We start from the raw sequence: 15,130 nt of genomic DNA on the forward strand, positions 1-15,130 counted from the left end.
CCAACTTTGGTGGACCCTCACCTTTGTCTCCTTCTCCCTCTTCTCCACAAGGCCCTGAAAACCAAAGCTCTACTTCACCAGTTTTTAAAAATGTACTCAAGGCCAAAGCCAGCTTCATGCTCTGAATCACATTTTGTATCTCTACATTCACTGGGTTTTAGACTCTAAGAATTCTTACTATACTAGTCTTCTCAGGCTTCCATAACAAAATATAATAGACTGGGTGGCTTTAACAAGAGACAATTATTTTTCTCACAGTTCTAGAGACTAGAAGTCTATGATCAAGATGCCAGCAAATTTGGTTTCTGGTGAGGACTCTTCCCAGCTTATAGACGGCCTCCTTCTCACTGTGTCCTCACATGGCCTTTCCTCTGTGCACATTCAGAGAGAAACTTTCTGGTACCTCCTCCCCTCTTTTGAGGACACCAAACCCATTGGATTAAGGCCCCACCCTTATTACTTCATTTAACCCTAATCACCTTCCTAAAGGCCCCATCTCCAAATGCCATCACATTGAGGGTTAGTGTTTCAACATATGAATTTTAGGGAGATATAATTCAGTTCATAACACTTACTAACTTGTAAAAAGCTTTTTTTTTTCTTTTAAAATTTTACTCAACATTTTAAAATTGTTTGCTCAAGAGTGACTAGGACCATAATACTTGGAACACTGGAAACAGATTTCCTCTGCAAGGCCTTTTACAAAGAAAGATTCATATTTTATCAAACCATTTGGTGATGAACCTTGTCAATGGAGAAGGATGTTTCAGCCACATGGGGATGGAAATGGAGGCTAAACCAGAAGAAGGACCTACTACCATGAAGTTATTAAGCTGCTGACTAGAGGACTCTTTCTTGGGCATTGTTAAAAATGCTTATCTCTGTTTGCTTTTGAATCTGAAGGTGGGGTACGGGGGAAGTGTAGGTAAGGCGTGAGAATTTTCTGAGAAACAATTTGATTTGCCCTCAGAAGGCCTAGCCTTGGCTGGTGTGTGAAGGTCAATGGCCCCATATTGGTCACTACCCCACATGCCCTGCAGGAGGTCACTCCAACCCGGGTTCCTGAAGCCAGCCCCTCTGAAGGACACTCCCTCAGAGTCAAGTTGTGCAGAAGGGTGTTCTTAGCAGCTTCATGGGTTCTTACTGGGCTTCAGGTAGTGCTAGGGGAGCCCAGAAAGGCTGAAGGGAGTTCCTTACTGACACCACCCAGGAGGACAGCCAGGGAGCATACAATGCCGAAAGGAGGGTGTAAGAGAAACTCAAAGTCTTAGACTGAAGACTCGGAGCTGCCTTCCTGCAAGTAGCAGGGAAAATGCAGAGTGTGTTCCTACCCCTGTTCACTGGCCCACAGGAGAGATACAAGTGTGTCCAGGAACTGCTTGTCTGGTCACTTTGGGAACATCTCCTTCAGCAAAAATCACAGCCTCTCCAAGTTCACAATATGTTTTATGAGATGAGCATTTATTCGTTCATTGACCATGATATGATCTCTGCCCTGCACAGGAGCGTGCACATAGGCGAGAAGTCATGTAAGTAAATGTAAAGCTAGAGTTTGGATAAGTGCTAATGGAGATGAGTCTAGAGTGCGATGGGAAAATCTAGGAAGGAGCCACTACCTGGAAGATCAGGGAACTTTTCACAGAAGAGGTGACATTTGAACAGGGTCTTAAAGGTTGAGTAGGCTTAGAAATCAATACTTCAGAGTGGATACATGTGCAGAGGCACCAAGGTTTGGAACAGTCTCTTAGAACTGAAAATAATTCAACATGCCTATATCAAGATGAGGCTGGAAAGGTCAGCAAGATTTAGATCATGGTGAATACACATGCTTGGTAGAGAGGCTTGAGTTTTATCCTGAAACAGATTTTAAAGGGTAGAAGTGTTAGGCTGTTGGTAATAACAATAATAGCTATCTCTTATTGTATGCCTGTCATGTGCCAAGAACTGAGCTAGGCCTTCTGTATAAATGACTTTCTTTCATTCTCTTCATAGCACAATTAATTAGGTTTTAAAAAGACCCATTTGATGGATGAAAAAACTGAATCGTGGACAGGTTGAAGGTTAAGAAACTTACTCATAGCACATAACCAGGAAATAAGTGGCAGCACTGAGATTTAAACCCAGTCTTCCTGGGTCTATTGCCCATGAACTTCAGTAGCTGTGCTGTGCTACTGGATGGAACAAGGTCTCAGAATAGATGGGAGGGGTTGGAAGTGGTAGCCCTGGGATCAGCCTTGGGAAGGATGAGGGCCACTCTTTCTTCTGAACCAGAGCAATAGAAGGAAGGTCTGAATTTTTGAAAGATTACTCTGGCATCAGTAGAGCTATTAGAGGAGAATACTGGGGGGAGTGAGACCAGTTAGGAGGCTGAAGCAGTTACCCAAGTAAGAAATCTGGGGTCATCAACCAAGGCTTTGGAAATATGAAGGGGGAGACAGATATAAGAGGAATTTAGGGAATGGGATGGGACTTGATGGCTGATAGGGTGTGAGATGGAGGGAGAAGGAGAGGTCTCATTCAACATTGTGTCCCAAGTGACCACCATAGTGCCTGGTATATAGTAGGCACTCAGTAAACATTTATTCAATGAACAAAAATAGATGATGACTCAGTGTTTTCTGACGTGGACCAATCAGTGGCTTTAAAAGGAAATACACGAAGAGGAACAAGCTTGGCAGCAGTCAAGAGGGAAGCATGTGCATTTGAAGTGCCTGCATTTCATCCAGTGACATTTGGATACACTGGTTGGAAACTGGATAAATCTGGGTTCAAGAGAGAGATTTGGGGGTCATTTCATCAACACACAGTTGAGAATAGAAGCGTAAGGAATGGATAACCCTTCTTGGAGAGAGCAAAGAGAATGAAAAGATTTAGAATGGATCTGGGAACACAGTCCTTACAGATGAAGGAGATCCAGTGAAAGAAACAGAGAAGGAGCAGTCGACGTGGTAGGAGGGAAATCAAGCTGCAAAAGCAGGAAGAGTTTCCAACCAGGATATGTCTAATAATGGCAACGCTGAGAAACATCTTGTTGGAAAAGGACTGGAAAGAGACTGTTGGCTTTGGTCTTGGAAGAAGACCTTTCAGTGGAGCTTTGGTGGGCAGAGACAGCAGTGGGATGGGGAGGGGGGGATGCTCAAGAGGCCAGGCATGTAGACAGCCTTTTTGACTTCATTGTGAAGTGAGGGAAGGAGAAAGGGCACATGAGGGAGGTCGGGTGGACAGAAAGCTTTGGGCTACTTAGGGTGTTTGTTTAGGATATTGGGATTTTGAGCCCATTTGTAGGCTGTGGGCAAAACAAGCACAGAGAAAGAGAATGAAGATGTAGGAGAAAGAGGATGGTGAGTGAAGGATCTGGAGTGAGTGAGAGGCAAATTGGACTGAGAATGCAGGGGCTTCTTTCACAATGAGCAGGTGAAGAAAAATGCTGTCATGAGAAGGAGCTGAGAGTTTTGCCTGCAGGAGTGTACGGTAGGACTCCTTATAATCATGGAATGATTACGCATCCCTAGTACCTGTATGTGTGTGGGCATGAGGACCCTTCCTGGCATTTCATCCCCCTTGTAGGACCTCTCCTGGTTGAGCTTGACAGGGAGCTGGGAATGTTTCAGTGACTAGGGCCTCCAAGGGCAATTGGAAGGTCCAAACAAGGCCCAAAAATGGTCTGACGTGGGAATGGCCGAGAACCTATGTCAAGATGGCAGCCTTGATTGAGCACCATGGGCTCTGCTGCTCTGCCCTGTGGGAACAAGAACTGACAGTCTCATTGCAGAGGCAGGTGAAGGGTATGTCTCTCCTCGATAAACTAAGAATAAAACAATTAAAACCACCTTGGTCCATCCTCCCGGAAGCATCCTCCCGGAAGCTGGGCAGATTCAGGGAAAAGAGAAAAGGCGGCTCAGAGCAAGTGATGCTGGCCTACTAGGTACACAGCTCTGCATTCTCCCTTTGATTGGGATGGTCTGGAGAAATGCGAGCCCCGCCTTGGCCAGATGGGCTATCTTAGTTTTTGTAGTCATTCTGCCCACAATAACATTTCCCAGATTTGGTCAATTGTCAGAAATACCTGGAGAAAGTTTAAAGACACAAATTCCAAAGCTCTTTCCTCAAAGATCTGATTCAGTGGGTCTGAGATGGGAACCTGGAACCTATATTTTTAAAGAGCATCCTGATGGTTCTGACCAACCTGGTGTATGTGATAAATAACAACCCCCTTCCCTCCCAGCAAAGCACACGAGGCCCTCCTGCCCACCTCCCCTCGGGCAGCCCTGGCTTCAGCCACACTGAACTCCCAGTTCAGACACAGCTGGCCCTTTAAGAACTCTGTCCAGCACACCCTATCCCAGTGTGCCTTCCCTTCTCCTCCAGGCAAATCCCTACCCATCTTTGAGACACAGTTCAGATCCCTGCTCTTCAGAGAAGCCTTCCTACCTCCACCAGGTCTTAGTCCTGCCTCTGTTCCTCCAGTGCTTCGTCAGCCGCTTCCGTTTGCATGCATGTTACATTGCACTGTGTCGGGAATCTCTTTCCTCCATAGCTCGTGAGAGCCCCCAAAGTAGGAGTGGCATTTTGTTTATCTCTCCTGCAGTTAGCACAGTGGCCGGCACAGAGGAGGAGCTCAGCAGAGGTTTGGATACGTTACCAACTGACGGAAGAGACCTGTCTCTGCGTCAGGTAGCTCCTCAGGTATGGCCCCGCCCATGCTGGGTCCTATTAGGACCTTTCAGCTCAGCCTCAGGAAAGATGTGGCTGATGAAATTTCCGTGGTCAGGACTGAAACCCAGACCTGAGTCGATGCCCCCTACAGGCGCGCATCTGCCTTTCTTTCACAGCTTCTCAGTATGAACTCAAGACATATGAGTCAAGTTGTATATGATCCTCGCTGGATTTGATCAGGACAGTTAATCCACCTGTGCTAGAAAAGAAGTAAAAGGCAGGCAGGAGAGAAAGAGAGATATGGGAGGGGGAGGGATGAGGACGCCAAGGAGAAGGAGGGGGCCTGGAAGGGAGAGGGAGAGGAAAGCACATTTTATGAACTTCAAAGCCAAAGAGAACAGCGTTTTGATTATTCACTCCTTGGGGATTATCAGTGTCACTCTTCCCTTTGTAGATCCGAAGAACAGAGAAATAACTCTCCAGCCAACAATCGCTGTCTCGTGCAAATGTCAGGAACCCATGTGTTGGCCCCTTTGTTCACTCATTTATTCATTGAGCAAACATTCACTCTTGCACTCTCTGTGCTGCGCCCCATGCAAGATGCTGGCTGGTGATGAGAGAGGTTTTCCCTAAATGCCCCCACAGCTCATTCCTCACGACTGGGTGGCTCTACAGGGACCCTTCCACGGCCTCCTCCAAGTCCTGACCCTGATCCCTTTCCTTTTTACAGTTGTTTTCAGTTCCCGGTGTATTTTGGCACTCCTCTTCCCCTAGAGCTGGCCGTGGCCTGTTCCCACACACCTTCCTCTATTCGTGAAGACAAGGCCTGCTCCCTCCTCTAGCCGGGATTTTGTGCCCCTCGCATTTGCCCCATCCCCGTGTTCCTCTGATTTCAGCACTCATCACACTGCGCTGTGTTTCGCATATACCCGTGCGTCTCCCCTTCTAGACTGTGAGGTCTCAGGGCAATGGCCACGTTTGTCTTCCTCTATTGCCTCTCCAAAGCCCAGCACCTGGCAAGGACGTATTAACTGTTGAGTGAATAATTGAATGCATGAATCCATCAACCAATGAGTGAATGAATGGATGAAGGGCTCACTACTCTCAGAGCCAGCAAAATTAAACCTGAGGTAGTGACCAAAGTTCCAGAACCTCTGAAAGTTCTCAATGTCTCCCCCTGGGCTTTCTTTCCCAACCTCCTCAAAAACCTTCCTTAAAGGTGCCGGAGGCCTCTCTGCCTGAACTCCTGAGGGTTCAGAACAGCCCTTCCACCGGACTCCCCTCCTCCCCACCCCAAGAGCCAGTTCTCCAGCCCTGCCCTGGGTCCTCAGCAAGACCCAGGCAGGAGTCACCACGCGGGCCGTGCCCAGGGAAAGGGAGTTCCCTTCCTTTCATGGAGCTAATAGTCAGGCTGTCCTCAGCATTAGTATCCTGAGGCGGGGGGTTGGGGGAAGCCAAGGTCAGCCCTCAGGAGCTCAGAGAAGTGCTCTGAGGAGGAATAGGGAAGCAGGCCTGGAGCCGAGGGTTGTGGAGGGAGCTCTGACTCACTGGGAAGGGGTAGGGGCAGGCCATGGAAAGCCTAGGGTTTCCATGCCAAGAAGCGGAACTTTCTCCTGAGGCTCAAGAGTTGATAAACTTTTCTGTGGTGATGAAAGCCTTTCTTAAGAACCCATAGTCATTAGGTTCTGATTGGCTGTGAGTTGCAGAAAACTCCTCCACAGAAGCTTAAACAAAACACTGATTATTTTCTCCATAACCCAAAGGTTCAGAAGTGAAGACTGCAGGGGTAGTTTAGTAGTTTTCTCAGTGTCTTGAGCACCTCCTATTTTTCCCTCTGCCATGCTTTGCATGTGGCTCTTGTCCTCATGATCACAAGAAGGCTGCTTCACCTCTGTCCTCACATTTGTATTCCAGGAAAGCAAGGAGAAAGGTGGGAAAATGCTCTGAGGACTCCTCAGCTCATGTCTCATTGCCCAGAATCCTGTCACTTCACTGTCCTTAGCTCTGAGGTTAGCCAGGTATATTGCCACGTTCCAAACAAAACCAGCGTTCTATTAAGAATGGGTAAATGGTGGGAGGAACATTGATTGAACCACTATGTCTGTCACAGAGTCCCAATCATGAACTAGATCAAAAGGAACTGCTTTGGTTGGAGCAAGGCCCTGCCCACTCCGGCTCTTTTCCCACCTTTGTTTGTGCCCCCTTAGTACCTTTGTAGAACCCCGGGGTGCCTGGGAACTCAATTTGAAAACCATTGCTCTAGGCCAGAGGTCAGCAAACTTTTTGTAAAGAACCAGATCATAAATATTTTACGCTTTGAGGACCATGTGAGGTTTCTGTTGCACATTCTTCCTTGTAGTGGTTTATTTATTTTTTAACCCTTTAAAAAAGTACGAACACTTCTTAACTCAAGGGGCCAAACAAAAAGAGGCCACAGGCCTGATTTGGCCCAAGGACCATAGTTACCCAACCCCCGCTCTAAGGGGTCGCGGGGCACAGAGTTTTTGGTACAGAGTGAAGGATGGGCAGCAGAGGCCGGAGCCCAGCTAGGAGGCAGTTATAGGAATGCGGTCATTGGACAAAACAATCTCAGTCTAGATCTCTTGGGACTCCAGCTTCCCAAAATATGCCTGAGAGCTGTCACATCCTCTGGAGCCTCACTGAGACCTTGGGCACAGCCTGGCAGGACTGGGATCCCTGTCCTTCGGCTGGTCCTGGATGGTGCTCAGGAAGCAAGGAATGTCCTCTGGGCCCAGGGTGGGCACCCTCCATGGTCCCACTCCCGTTGCCCGCAATTCTCCGGAAAGGCGGCTGTGTGCTGAGGGGTACAGTCTCCAGGATTCCCTCCCCCACCCGCTCTCTGCAATGAACACAGACTCAGGCTCCCCTAAGCCCTCGTCCCACTCCTGGACCCTGGACCAGCCTCCTGGCAGGTCTCTCTGCCTCCATCCCTCCCTCCATGCCGAGTTATAGCTTCCCCCCCATCTTCACCCTCAAATCCAGACTGCTTGCTCTGGCCTGCCAGGCAAAATGCAGACTCAGCCGTGCTGCTCGCCCCTCCCCGCTGACCCCTCGGCTGCCCTCCTTGCTCCTTGTTCCCCTGTTCACTGCTCAGAGCATGTCCGGGACGGAGCCCACACCCTTCTCCATCCTGCAGGTCCCTGCACACCCACCTCCTCCGTGCAGCCGCCTTTCATCTCTCCCTCCTTTGCCATCCTCCAATACTCACCATCTGCACTGTGCACTTGGCGTTTAGATTCTGCTGTGAATTGTCAGGCAAGTGAGATAACTTATGGGAAGCAGCTAGCTCGGTGCTTGGCACAAGGCAGGTGCTCAGTAATTATGCCCTAGTGCAGGGTTTGTTTATTCATTTACCTAATGGGTGCAAATTGGGTGTCTGAGCTGTATATACGCGTGCCTCTTTAATCATGCCTATTTCATGTGCTGCCACTCTCCTGCCTTAGAAAGACACTTTGCCAGCTTGATTTATCTGTATGTTAGTTAATGAATCATTATAGGATCCTGTCTTTAAAGAAAGGCCAAAGAGAAGAGCGAAAAAAAAAAAATGAAAGCACCAGTACACTGTGCACTGGGGGCCCACCCCAAAGCTTCAACATTGTGTATGTTGTGCTGTCTACTTGGTGTAATTAGCTCCCATGTTAGGGTCAGACACTCTAAAATGCAGCTCACATCAATGGTGCTCTCATCAGTGATGTGAATCATTTTATGGCTCTGGGTTCTGGCCTTCAAAGCAATGTTTTCCCATCATAGACATAGTAATCACGTGCTCTGTCTTTTGGCGGTGGCTTCGTGAGTGGGGGCTGGCCGGAAGGGGTGACGGTGGTGAGAATGTACAGGCAGGACCCTGACTCCCTGCAGAGACCAGGCCCCTTGGTCTGCAGAAGGCACAACTGGCCTTGGAGTATTTTATGAGCAAGTGTTAGCTGAGCCGCTGGGATCCAGAAAAAGAGCTAGGGAAGACTGAGAGGATAAGTCGTGGTCCCTACCTTGTGGACCGGAGACCTCCCTGGGATGCTCTGAGGCGAGCACAGTGGTAAGGGCCTGGCCTCTGTCTGCCTGATGAGTCTCAGTTCCACCACTTAGCTGTGTGATCTTAGGCGAGTCGCCTAATGTCTCTGTGCCTGGGCTTTCCCATTTGTAAAATGGAGGTATTCATAGTGGCTGTTGTGAGTCTTACATGAGTTGATGTACGTAAAGCGCTCAGAACAGAGTGGAGTACATTATAGGTGTCGGCTCTTGTAGTGACAAAATCTCTCAAGAGAAGATCAAAGGGAAGATCAAAAACTGTGATTAAGTGTCTCAAAGAATCTCCTAGACCAGAGGTCGGCAAACTACCACCTTTGGGCCAAATCCAGTTCATTGTTTGTTTTCGTAAACTAAGCTTTATTGGAACACAGCCATGCCCATTCGTATACATACCAATGTACATGGATTATGGCTGCATGGACGTGTGAAGCTGTGGCTGCATTCATGCTACAGCAGCAAAGGTGGGTCATCGCAACAGACATCAGATGGGATGCACAGGGGCAAATATTTACTACCTGGCCCTTTACAGGAATAGTCTGCCGACCTTTGTCCTTGATGATAGCTCCTGTGAGGGGTCCAAGAGCCTGGCGATAAGTCTATGCTGGGGAGTCAGGAAAGGTCTGGAAAGCGTTCTCCCATTCGGCATTGTCTGAGCCCGTGGCATGTGCCTGGCACACCGACAGGCGCTGGTGGTTCAGAGGCCATGAGACCTGGCCCCTGCCCTCCAGGAAGTTCATGGTGTAGTGGAAGACCAGGTAAACAGATCAGTCGCAGTGCAGCAGGTAAGTCCTGACACGGAGAGGAGAGGAAGGGCAATCAGGGAGCACTTGGACAAGAGCTCAAGGAGGCGGAGACGTTGCTAGGGGAGCTGGGGGCGGGGGAGGGGACTGTGCAAAGCGGGGTCGTGAATGGGCCGATGTGAGGGGAGACCACACAGGCCCTGAGGTGGGAGGGCAGCAGGGAGCAGGTGCCGAGGGCCCCCCCCCCTTGCGTATTGGGCTAGGAAATGGCGACATCGTTCTGTAGGGCAGGACTGGGGAGGGTAAGAGATGGGAAGGCGATTCCAGCCTAAGCAGATGGTGATGATGGGTCCTCAGGGAACATGGAGGCGAGCTTGCCTGCTCGGCGGGAAAACCAGAGGGGCTAAGGCTTCCCCACTCACTGTAGGTTGCCCACTGTAATATGTGTCTATGTAGCCAACAAGGATTTTTATCAGTAGGGTCTAGTGTTTTTGTCGAAACTATCTGAGAGCCCCAAGCAGGAATGCTTTCCTCACTCTACTTGCATACCACCGGCGATGGGCTGCTCACTACCTCTGAATGCAGTCCTTTTCATTGTGGGACAGTTCTGACAGTCCCAGAGTGGGTTCTCAGTGCCTTGTCGTCTCCACGTTTGCCCCTGGAGCCAGCCAGGGTTACTGCTGCTCCTGCTTCTGCCCCTGAGTCTCTCTTCTCCAAGGTCAGTACCCCCAGCTCCTCCATCCCCTGTTTTCCAATAGGCCCCAACTGCTGCCTTCCTAGGGCCCACATCCTCCCTCACCCACACTGTTGTACAGCCCAGACATTGGGCTGTTTTCCACCAGCCCTCAATGCTATTGCTCCTAAAACAGAAGTCTCATGCCGTACATTTACTTACAACTCTTCCATGATTCCCCCTTGTCTTTAGGACAAAGCCTAAATCCTTAGCATGACGGACAGCCCTTCCTAACCTGGCTCCTCCCACTTCTCTGGCGTCACCGCCCTCTGCTTCCCTCTCAGTCAGACAACTCCAGATCTACTCGCCCCACGCGTCTGCCCCAGCACCTGCTTCTCCCTCTGCCTGGATCACTTTCCTTTCCTTCTCCGTTTATCGGACCCCAGTCCATCTCCCAAACTCAACCTGGGCTTCATTTCCTCCAGGAAGCCTCCTGCAGCCTCCTTCCAGCCAATGGCACCCATCCTCCCTCCCGTCCACGCTCACGGCTTCTCCCTGTGAGTCCCGTGCCCAGGCAGAGGGCACTGCACAGGCGGTACCGGGCTCAGGCACAAGTGCAGCAGCCGTTTCCTTCCAGGGCACCTGAAGGCGCCCTGGGGTGAGGCTCTGCTGGGCTGTTTGGTTTGGACAGAGGAAGCCTGCACCACTAGGAAAAATCATCCATGGGAATTCTCTACTCCTTGAGGGGCAGAATGGAAAACAAAGAAGTGCTTGCAGCCTCCCTACTGGGAGACTGAAGATCTTTATCCCATTGAAACCAGCCTGAAACAGACAAAAAGAGGCCCCGATGAGATGTTGGGATGGGGGAACTCTGTGTGTTCTGTCTTCGTGAACGGCACTGTCACCCACCACCCAATTGCCCAAGCCGGGAAGCTGCAGGTCTTCCCAGACTCCCTCTCTCCCTCAGTCCCCACATCCGTCCAGCCACAAACCCTGAAGACTGCAGGACCGTCTCTCTCGTGCGTCTCCACTGTGTGGCCCTCCTGCGTCGCTCACCTAACTGCCACCGAAGCCTCGAATCAGCCCCACTGGCTCTGGCCTCTCTCCTGCCACGTCAGTTTCCACACGAGCAGCCAGACCAATGTTCTTCTCCAACACCTAATTGTCCCCGTTCCCACTGTTTAAAACTCTCCTGCTGCTCCTCCCTCAGGATAAAGCCCAGCTCTTTGGGGCAGGGGAGGCTATGAGGCCCTTTGGACCTCGCTCCAGGCAGATGTCTCAAGTTCTGGACCTTCTTGAGCCAGCTCCTTGCACAGAAGGCCCAACCACATTGTCCCCCAGAGTGAGGTAGCTGATGGCTATGTTCAGTTTGTGGACCTGCATTGATAGACACTGACCACTCTGGAATGTTCCATCTCTGCCACAGCTCGGGCCTTGTGCACTAGACCCCTGCCTCTCCCGTCATCCCCTTCTGTCCCCGACAGTCTTCCAGAGCCTTCAGAACTCTCAGACCACCATCCCCCTGCCAATCACAGCCTCCCCACCCCACCCCCACCATAGGCTAGCATCTGTCACCTGGGGTTGTGGTTATCAGTTTACTGTTCTGTCTCCCCGCTCACCCAGGGCAGGAACCGTGTCATGCTCACCGTGAAACCCTACCTCCTAGGCTGGCATGTGGTGTGAGTGCTTAGTAAATATTTGCAGCAGGCAGGACTAAAACAAGATAAAAGAATCTTGTCGAAAGCCCTTTTCTGGAACATTCATTTATTCAACAAATAAACAAACAAAGTGGATGGAGAAAAGCAGGCAGAGGAGAGGCCGAGGGAAATGTCTGCAGGTCCCTGGGGACCACATAGCTAAGAGTCCACATGTGGCCTGAAAATCTGCCTCCAGTTCCGCGGGGATTTCTGTGTATTAAAGCATGAAGGAAGAGTCTCATCCTCTCACAGCTGGCCAGATGTGCCTGGTGTTGCCATGACAGCCTCCAGAATTGGCCAGATGTACCATGATCATCTTTGGAAAACATCAGGGGACCCCAGAGACTGTATGGCCCCAGAGAGAAAAAGTTCACACTCAAAAAGGTGGCATGGAAATGCTCAGTTTGGATTGAGGATTGTGTGGGGTGGTGTCGCGGGTGCTCCGGGCATGGGGACATGAAGATCCTTGCTGTCTTCAAGGCCGTGGGAGTCTCTCCCGGCAGCCCCTGCCCTCTCCCTAACCCCTGCTCCCTCCCTAGGTGATCAAGTTGGCCTTCGAGGAGTTTGACCTGGAGAGGGGTTACGACACCCTGACGGTCGGGGACGGTGGTCAGGACGGGGACCAGAAGACGGTTCTCTACATGTGAGTGAAGCGGAGCACGTGGTGGGCAGGGCAGGAGCACGGGCACCTTGGCTGGGGGCGGGGGGATGGGCTTGTCGAGTCCTGCTTGGTCCCCCTGACCCTACCCCCTGCCACCATGCTATGACAAGGACAGGTGTCCTGCAGCACTGTCTCAGCAACAATCCTTCCGTCTCCCTCTGCTCCTACCAAGGGAAACAGAGCACTGGGCCAGAGTCTCGCTAGGAAGTCACAGGGGAAGTGTACAGAAGGGGCAGCCTCTTAGGGAGCAGGGGAAATGGAGGTTTGGTACGTGCGCCTGGAGCGTTCCACTTGACTGTCTGCATCTATGCAGACCCTGCTTCTGCCCCCAGGAGTTTTTCCTCAAGGCCACGTACATGTGTGGTGGTCTAACTTCAGACAGAGACAATGGAAGTGTTTTGCTAATTTCCCTCCACGCTCATAACTGTCTGGGAAAAGGATGGTTTCAGGGAATTGGGACCACATTTTCTGAGGCCAGAAAGGCTGGTTTGACATGGTCTAGTCAAGGGAGAGGATGACTTCGGGCTGTCCTGGGTTCCATTACACTGGGTCTCAGCTCTTGGGGGCCATTTGGCTCCTCCTTCACCCACCATGATTAGCCTGACGTGAAAGCAGGAGAATACTCCTGTTCAAGGTGTGTGGCCCAGCGTTAGAGAGATAGACAGGCCTGACCTCATCCACCTCCCCTGCCAAGAAGGAGGGGAGATTTCACATATGTTGGGCACCTACTATGTGCCCAGGCACTGTGATGGGAACTTTCACATCAGTTATCTCATTTAATTCCCACAGCAGCCCTGTGAGGAAGGTGCTATTATACCCATTTAACAGGTGGAGAAACTGAGGCCCAAAGGGTGCAAAGATGGTTGGTGGCAGAACCAGCACTTGAATTCATGTCTTTTGATATCCATCAAGGACAGCATCCCATGCCACACCCCCTCCCAACCACGCTAACACCCTCTGGTCTTAATGCTGAATTAAAAAATGGCCATTCTGTAATAGCTGGCTTGTCCAGGAGCTGTTCTGTTCTGGGTGCTTCTCATACCTTCCTCACATCTACCTGGAATATCCTATTAGGGCAGTTGAATAACATAACCTACCATGTCAGGTGACATGGCTGGGACTTGGGATCTCTCAAGAGAAAGGAGTGGAATGTCAGCCTGAAGGGCATCCTCCCTGCTGCCTACTCTCCCCTGTATTAATCAGGGTTCTCCAAAGAAACAACCAATAGGATGTGTATATTAAAAAAGGGATTTATTATAAGGAATCATTCTGTGTGATAATGGGGACTGACAAGTCCCAAGATCCACAGGCTGAGTCAGCAAGCTGGGGACCCAGGAGAGCTGATGATGTAGTTCTAGAGCAAAGGCCAGCAGGCTCAAGACCCAGGAAAAGCTGATGTTCAGTTCAAGTTCAGGGTGGGAAAAAAGCACTGTCCTAGCTGGAAGTCAGGCAGGCAGGAAGAATTCTCTTTTACTAGGGAGAGAGTCAGCCTTTCTGTTCTATTCAGTTCTTCAACTGATTGGATGAGGCCCACCTTCGTTGGGGAGGGCAATCTGTTTTACTCAGTCTTCCAATTTAAATGTTAATCTCATCCAGAAACACCCTCACAGAAACACCCAGAATTATGCTCGGTCAGATATCTGGGCACTTTGTGGCCCAATCAGGTTGACACATGAATTACCCATCATCCTCAACCCCTCCCCTCCTCTCTGTGTATCCCCATCACTCACCTGCCCTGGCATGCTGACCTGTGTGGTACATCAGCTCGATGTGTCCAAGAGGCCAGGATCCCACTCTCTCTACCCCATGACCCCATTGTGCTTTGTCATAGAGAGAACCGTAGAACAGCAGAGCTGAAAAGACTCTGGGGGAATCATACATTTCAACCCCTCATTTATATGGAGTGAAAAAGCTCAGAGAGGCTCGACCATTTGCTCAAGGTCCCACAGCAAATGAATGGCAGATCCAGGGCTTGTACCCAGGTCTCTGGACCAGTCTAGTTTGAGTGAGATCCCAGCAAGTTCTGTAGCAGCCCAGGGGCTCCCCCACCACCCTCAGATCTCTTTAGGCCAACGTCAATTTCAAAACTTCAGGGAAACACATGCAAAATCGTTGGGTTCCTTAGTTGTCGTAATTGGGTCACACAGAGGAAGAGCAGAGGCCTTGGTCTTCACCCTTGCTCACCACCACCCTGGAGTCCATCCTTACTCATTACAGAATGTCAGAGCCCCCAGCCCAGGGGTGTCACGCGCACCAGGCTGGTGTGTCCCGGGTGGTCTCTCCCCGCTCCAGCTGCACGGTGCTCACGGAGTACCGATCACCTCTCTGCAGCCAACTCAACAGCCCTCCTCAAGCTTTGAGACCCCAGGGTAGAGCAGAGATTAGGGCCCATCAATCCAACCACCCCCTCACAACCCCCCACACCCCATCTGTGCTGGCAGTTTGGTCTCAGCAGAAAAAGGAAGCCAGGTCTCTTCTAGGAGCCCCAGGCTGTGCCGTGGACTCCGAGTCTGCCGCTCCATCAGGCTGACCTTGGGAAAGCCGCTGCCCATCTTGCACCTCTGTCTTCTCATCTGTACAGTGGGCATAACACAACGTCTACCTCACTGGGCTACTGGGGACATTAAATAAGATAATGAAAGGGACATGGTCTGAC

At 50.6% G+C, this 15,130-nt stretch overlaps 1 protein-coding gene across 2 annotated transcripts in view; it reads left to right on the forward strand.

The window, feature by feature from the left end:
- Positions 1–15,130, forward strand: part of CSMD2 (CUB and Sushi multiple domains 2) — a 658,464-nt gene that overhangs the window by 342,254 nt on the left and 301,080 nt on the right. For both annotated transcript variants that reach the window (XM_082362533.1, XM_082362534.1), the window contains exon 11: positions 12,353–12,456. In XM_082362533.1, coding sequence (XP_082218659.1) covers positions 12,353–12,456 — 104 coding nt within the window. The remainder of the gene's footprint in view (positions 1–12,352; positions 12,457–15,130) is intronic.

Source organism: Balaenoptera borealis (genome assembly GCF_965194805.1).
Source record: "Balaenoptera borealis genome assembly, chromosome: 1".
Classification (NCBI taxonomy): Eukaryota; Metazoa; Chordata; class Mammalia; order Artiodactyla; family Balaenopteridae; genus Balaenoptera; species Balaenoptera borealis.